Genomic DNA, 6,977 nt, shown 5'->3' with positions numbered 1-6,977 from the left:
ACTGAACCAGCCAGGCACGCTTGTCACCTTTTTCTTCTGAAACAGACTCTTTGAAATAGTTATGAGTGATGTTATCATCCCCATTGTTGCAGACATTCAACAGCCCTGGGCTCTGGGTCAAAGGTAAACACCGGGAAAACACAGCTCTCAAGTCCTGATCAGGTGCTCACTGATTTCTTCTGAGCCCAGGGAAGCATCTTCTGTGGGGGTGGGGGAGGTGGTCTCCCCTTACCTTACATTCATATTTCTTTTGTTTATTAAAGACTCAACGGGTTACTGATGATCAGTGTCTTCTTCACCTGATATTAATCACACTACTTAAAAAATGAGGACGAATAGATTTCTTTAGTTAATTCACGTTACCATAAATACTATGAATGACCCTTTCCTGCCCCGGGAAGAAATTCCCCTCCTAATCGAATTCGGAGCTCTCCTAGGACCCCTTGCGGCTCCCTCATTAACGATCTTGGACTACATCTCCCATCGTGCAATGGGAAAACGTGCCCAAGTCCTCCGTGACCCGACGGGACCTCTAACCAATGCAGTGCCACCGCTCTCGTTCAGCGACCTATTGGCTCCGTGGAGAGGCGGGACTCTCAGTTGCTAAGTCGGTACCCTTTCCGGAAGTGGTTGTTGGCCGCTGCAGGGCAACACCCCGGCGTCCCTGGAAGCGGGGAGCCGGGGTGGTGCTGGGGAAGCTGCGCAGAGCCGGGAGCGTTGGTCCAGTGCTTCCCGGGGCGGGGGGCAGGTGAGGACCTCCTCGAGGAAGGGGTCGGGTGGCGGGGGAAGGAGGGAAGCGGGAGAGTTGGGGCACACCCGTGTGCCCGCCAGCGGGAGGAGCACGAGTGTGGGCGGGAACTGGGGAGAGGGTTTGGGAAGGAGCGGCCGCACTAGGGTGCATCCATCCAGGATCTCTCCGAGTGTTGGAAGGGGCGCTGGGCTGGGCTGGGGTCCCGGCGGGGAGCGAGCGGCGAGCCGGAGCGCGAGTGACAGCGTGTGAGTTTGCTGGGGCGCCCGTTTACTTGTCCCGTGCATGGAGAGTGAGGCCCGGCCTCCGAACCGCCCTCGAATACTTTCGTGGGGAGGTTTTCCCCGCGCCCGAATCCAGGGCTAGCCCGAGCTTCTGCCGTCTTTGGGCCAGCTGGGGAAGTCGGGAAGTTTTGGAGATTTGTTTTCCCCTTCCGTTCCTTGCACTGATTAAAAAAATCTATCTCCTCCACCTGGAATCGCAGCCCTCATTTGGCTTCCACGACTCCTCGCTCCCGGGCCTCCTAACTCAGCCGTCTTTGCAGGCCTGTCCTTTCTGCTCACCACAGGCCGCGTCTGGGTCTGGGTGATTTCTCCCGCAGTTCAGTGACCGTCTGTTTAACTACCGTGAGCCCCAGCCACACCTGTTTCCTGAGCTCAGACCTGCTTACCGATCATCTCCAGCTGCGTCCCTCCCCCGCCATCCTGGCCCCCCAGGGCTGCGCCTCCTCCTGTAGTTCCTGTGTCGGTGAAGGACTGCACCGTTCACTCAGCCAGGTCTGCACCTGGAATTCAGTCTTAGGATATACACAGCAAACATTTGCTGGGCATTTCCTAAATTCTAGGGAGTAGGCTAGGTGGGGCTATTGGGCAAGGCATAGAAGTGAACAGATAATCCCACGCTAGTCTAAGTGCCCTGATTTCCCTCCTCCCCATCCCTCACTTGCTGCAGACTTCAGGTCCTGTGATTCTGCAGTCTAATACTGTAGGCATCTGGTCCTTCCTTTCAATTCTTACAGCCACTGGCTTAGTTCATAATTTCTTTCCTGTGCTTTCAGGAAAGCTTCCTAAGTGGTCGCTCTGCTTCTGTTCTTGCCCTCCTGAAATTAGTTCTTAGACAGCTGTCAGAATATCATGCTAAACTGCAGATCTCATCATGCCTGTCTCCTTTGTGAAATCCTGTACTGGCTCCTCCTCACATACAGGATTCAATCTAAATCCTTCCAAGCCCTTTATAGTGTGCTCTGGGCCTTCCACTGTAGATCTCTCTCCTGCCACTCCACCCTTTCATTGTCCCTTGCGTGCTGGCGGAGTGGTGAAGAGCTCAGGCTTTGGGGTCAGAGAGACATGGGGGTGGCATGTCTGTTAGGCTGTGCCCTTTGCTATCTGTGAAGCCTTGGGAAGTTGCTCTTTTTTTCTTTAACCTTGCCGAGCCTCACTTTCCTTATTTGAAAAATGGGAAAAATATTTTCTACCCCTTGGAGAGAACGGGGTATGATGATGTATATATAGTATTAGTACCGTTCTTGGAACATAGGAATTATTCAGTGAATATAAACTTTTGTTGTCAAAATGAATTCTCTGCGCCCACTGTGTTCTTTCTGCCTCTGTGCCTTTGTGCATGCTGTTTCTTCTGCCTTCTCTTCCCATATCCTGGTGAGCTCCTGCTGATTCTTGAAGAGTCCTTTCATTGGTCCTCTACTCTGATGCTTTCCCTGATCTTCCAGAATAAGGTTAGTTGTCCTTACCTTGGTTTCTCGTACCTCCTGCTATTTAACATGCCTCGCACATTCTACAACCACGTCTTTATGTGTTTGGCTTCTCAGCTAGGCTCAGCTGGAGTTCAGGACCTCATGTAATCAGGCTTGTAGCCCTAACAGTTAGCACAGTGCCAGCCCATGGTCGGTGTTCAGTAAGTGGTCATTGAATGTCAGAAGGGCCTTCACTTACATTCCCTGGTACTCTATCTATCCTCTGGAACAAGGTAGAATAGGCCTTTCAGATATGTAATAGTAATAACAACAACTCATTTATTGAGATCTTACTATGTTTTAAGTATTTTATGTGTATTGAATAATTTATTTTTATTTAATTTTTTAAAAAGATTTATATTTTTTAGAGAGGGCATTCATGCAAGAGTGAGCATGAGCAGGAGGAGGGGCAGAGGGAGACAGAGAATCTCAAGCAGACTTCATGCTGAGTGTGGAGCCAGACGTGGGGCTCAATCTCATGACCTGAGTAGAAATCAAGAGTCAGAGGCCTAACTGATTGAGCCACCCAGGCGTTACCCCTCTCTCCCCGCCCCCGCCCATGTATTGAATAATTCTATTCTCACCGCCCTTTGGGATAGACCTTGTTATCTCCATTTTACAGATGAGAAAATTGAGGCAGTTTGCTCTGCTGGTAAATGGCAGAGCTGGGGTTCAGAGCCAAGAACGTTCCCAGACCTGCCCTCAGTTACCACTACATAATCACTTTTCACATCTCCCGCCTTCTCCCCAATGCCTTCTTCAGTAAGCCTGCTTTTCTCGGCTGCACTTTCTCTGTAATTGTTCCAGCAGAGTGGAAGAAATCCATACCCAGGGAACTCTGATTATGCATATGTGTGTGTAAGTATGCTCTGTTAGCTTGCGGGTGTTTTTACTCCTCATCACGTCTCTAGTGCCAGCAAGAAGTAAACTTAGTAGATGTTCAATAAATATTTCTCGAATGAATAAATGATGTCTAGTAGTCATTAAAGGCTTAGGATTTCTCTTTCCACCACCTTCCTCATTCCTACAGTTCTTGTTCTTTTGGTCTTGCCCTTACCCACATCCTTTCTTAAGCCGGGCAAAGCAAAGAAAGGAGGGAGAATATAGCCCACCCACATCTTGATTTTTTTTCTGATGGAAAAATTTGTTTGATTTTGGAGTGATCCGTGAATTTAGATTTTCTGGGTTCTTCCTGACCTTTTCCATATAGCTAATCAGGTATTCTGCGGCAACAAGATTTTACCTGCCGTCTGCTTTCCCGAGATGGGATGTGTCTAGGAATATGTGACATCTCTCACACATGAGATGTCTCTGTTGCTCTGAGGTGGTTGATAAAATGCCTTGTGAGAGATCACTGCCCTGGGGCTCCTGGGTGGCTCAGTGGGTTAAGCCGCTGCCTTCGGCTTGGGTCATGATCTGGGGGTCCTGAGATCCCCCAGGATCCCTGCGTCGGGCTTTCTGCTCAGCGGGGAGCCTGCTTCCCTCTTTCTCTCTCTGCCTGCCTCTCTGCTTACTTGTGACATCTCTTTCTGTCAAATAAATAAATAAAATCTTAAAAAAAAAAAATCACTGCCCTGTTGGATCGAATGATGGCTAGCCTGATGTCCCCGGGGATCCTTTCCCTCTTCTTCCTAACTCAAAGATTCCCGTGGCTCCTTTAGCTACATCTGGTTCCTGGTACCTTTCTGCTCTGCTTTTCCAGAGTCAGTGACCCTACTTACCTTTGCTGTGTGTGGAGGGAACATTACTTCGGCAGGGTGTTATGGGATCTTCGGGTAGGAAGCAGATCCCCACTTGGGTTGATGCACCACAGAGGAGAACGCTTCTTCCATTAGCCTGTCGTCCTGAGGCATGAAGTTACTGCTTGGAGATGTCACGGTGGAAGTGAGAGGGGGCAGAGCCTGACTTTCTTGGCTCCGGTGTGCTGAAAGAGGGAGCCATCACTCGTGAGTCCTGAGGCAAGATACGTTCCTTGGCTGGTTGTCAACTCTCAGGATATGGAGGGGACCACAGCAACAGTCCCTCCTCTGTCCTGTGCTGTTCGTCATGGGTCCCTCTCTGGGGGACCTGGGACAGATTCTGAGCTACCAGAAAAGGCCATGAGCACTCCTGACCTTCTTTTGGATGACAGGGTCTTTCTGCTCACTTCCCCTGCTAGAAGACGGCTGTGTTGTGCTTGCTGCTCCGGGTGGAGCAGTGACAGCTTCTGAAGAGGCTGCTCTAGGCTCGTGTCAGTCATACCAAGGTGGTGACAGCCCTCCCAGCAGCGCCGTACGCGGCAGCCCCTGTCCAGGGTGACTTGTCTCTGCATCCTGGGGAGTTTCGGTGTGGGAGCTGCCTGAGGGGAGAGTTGTGACCCGGGGTTCTCAGTAGTTACAGGAGGAGGGATTGGAAGGGAGGAGCAATTCTAGAACGGGGACAGCTCGTCAGTTGAACAGTTTGACACTGGTCCATCCTTGGAGCTGCAAACCGTGGTTTCAAGTCAGACCCCTTTCCCCCAACTGTCCTCCTTCCTGGTCCTATGAAGCCTGCCATCACAGCCTCTGCCCCTTCTGCCTTCTCTCTGCTTCTGCCCTCGTTTAAGGCCTCCTCAGTGGTTTTCCACCAGTCTCATTCCTCCGGTCCTGCGTGCCACTCCTGCCAACGTTCTCAACCTAGAAAAAGGCCACTCTGTGCCACTTTCTTTCACCAAAGCCCTCAGCAGCTCCCTTTGCCACAGGGGAGAGGTGAGGCTCTTCCGCATGGTCTACACGGCTCTCCTCCGTGACCGCTTTCCGCCCCAGCCCCTGCCATGCCTGTTGGGGTCCAGCATTCCAGAACAGCTTGTCTGCACCCGATGTCCCCTGGCCTAGAACACCTCTCTCCACTCACGCCACTCTTGACTGCCCTTCGTCCCCAGCCCCTTGACAAAGCCTGCGATCCTCCCTTCAGCGGGAATGTTCCTTCTCTCCTAGTATTTCCAGAGCTGTATGGTTTTACTCCCCTTCCGCCTTCTAGCATTAAAGTTGGATTTGCTACTGCCACTAGATCGTCAGCTCCCTGAGGACATGGTTGAAGGCAAATAGGGTTGTGTGCTGAGACTGGGACTGCCCTGGGATACGTTGGTATATGGGGGTGAGGGGTGCTGCTAGTTCCTCTGGTGTTTCACTAGGGTTTTCTAGCTGGGGGGCCTATACTGTGAATTATTTCTCCTGTGTTGGGGGCGGGCGGCCTATGAAGTCAAACTCTCGAGAAGGCTGGGTTTCCAGATCCTTTGTGACTCACCATGTGTTCAGCAAGCCTTTGGGAGGTGTGTCTCAGGGAACCTTCTCAGGTGCAAAGCCTAGAAGGCCTGGGTTTTGAGCTGTTTGTCCCACCCTTCACTGTCCCTGGAGTTGGAAGATTCCCGGCTAAGCTGGTGTGCATGGTCTGGTCTGACCCAGCTCCAGTTTTTCCCCTTATAAGCCGGGTCACTGATTTTCTCTTTGGGCGCGGGTGTTTGGGACCGCAGGTGTTTGAGCCCAGACCAATCATGGCGGGAAGACCCATCCGCATAGGAGACCAGCTGGTTCTAGAAGAAGATTATGATGAGACCTACATCCCCAGTGAGCAAGGTAAGAGGCTGGGGGTGCAGTTCGAGGGCAGGGATGATCTCGGATTGAGCTCTGTCCTTCCAATACGAAGCGTGCTGTGTGTGTAGGGCCACTCCGTGTATTCGGTTAGATCAGGGAAAACTATAGTCCATGGACCTGACCTGGCCTGTTGTCTTCTTGTAAATAAAGTTTTATTAGAAAATAGCCATGCTAGGGGCGCCTGGGTGGCTCAGTGGGTTAAGCCGCTGCCTTCGGCTCAGGTCATGATCTCAGGGTCCTGGGATCGAGTCCCGCATCGGGCTCTCTGCTTGGCAGGGAGCCTGCTTCCTCCTCTCTCTCTCTGCCTGCCTCTCTGTCTACCTGTGATCTCTGTCTGTCAAATAAATAAATAAAGTCTTAAAAAAAAAATTAAAAAAAAAAAAAAAAAAAAGAAAATAGCCATGCTTTTGCTTATGTATTGTCTGTGGCTGCTTTTCATGGCACAGGGCAGTGCTGAGGGGTGTGGCAGGAGCCCTGTCATTCACAAAGCCTAAAATACTTAGTCTAGCTCTTCACACAAAAGGTTTGCTGACTGGGTTGGATCAGTGATTAATTTAATTTATTTTTGTTTATTTATTAGAGAGAGAATGAGCAAGGGAGAGAGGGAGAAGCAGACTCCCCACTGAACAAGGAGCCCGATGTGGGGCTCAATCCCAGGACCCTGGGATCATGACCTGAGCCTGAGGCAGACGCTTGACTGACTGAGCCATCCAGGTGCCCCTGACCAATGATTAATTTTAAAATGAAAATAATAGGGGCGCCTGGCTGACACAGTCTGTAGAGCATGTGACCCAATCTCAGGGTTGTGAATTTGAGCCCTATGTTGGGTGTAGAGGTTACTTAAAAATAAAATTTTCAAATGAATGAA

General features: G+C 50.8%; 1 protein-coding gene across 3 annotated transcripts in view; it reads left to right on the top strand.

Annotated features, from left to right (window-relative positions):
* Positions 1–628: 628 nt before the first annotated feature.
* The window catches only part of CEP164 (centrosomal protein 164), a 61,065-nt gene continuing 54,716 nt past the window's right edge, over positions 629–6,977 (top strand). For 2 of the 3 annotated variants that reach the window (XM_059416496.1, XM_059416489.1), the window contains exons 1-2: positions 629–748; positions 5,989–6,091. In XM_059416496.1, coding sequence (XP_059272479.1) covers positions 6,010–6,091 — 82 coding nt within the window. In that variant the 5' untranslated portion in view covers positions 629–748; positions 5,989–6,009. Of the gene's footprint in view, positions 749–894; positions 997–5,988; positions 6,092–6,977 lie in introns of those variants that run through there. The other variant, XM_059416494.1, reaches the window with a different exon arrangement.

Source organism: Mustela nigripes, chromosome 1 (assembly GCF_022355385.1).
Source record: "Mustela nigripes isolate SB6536 chromosome 1, MUSNIG.SB6536, whole genome shotgun sequence".
Taxonomy (NCBI): Eukaryota; Metazoa; Chordata; class Mammalia; order Carnivora; family Mustelidae; genus Mustela; species Mustela nigripes.
Note: the sequence above shows the minus strand (reverse complement) of the source record. Positions and strands in the feature narration are given on the sequence as shown.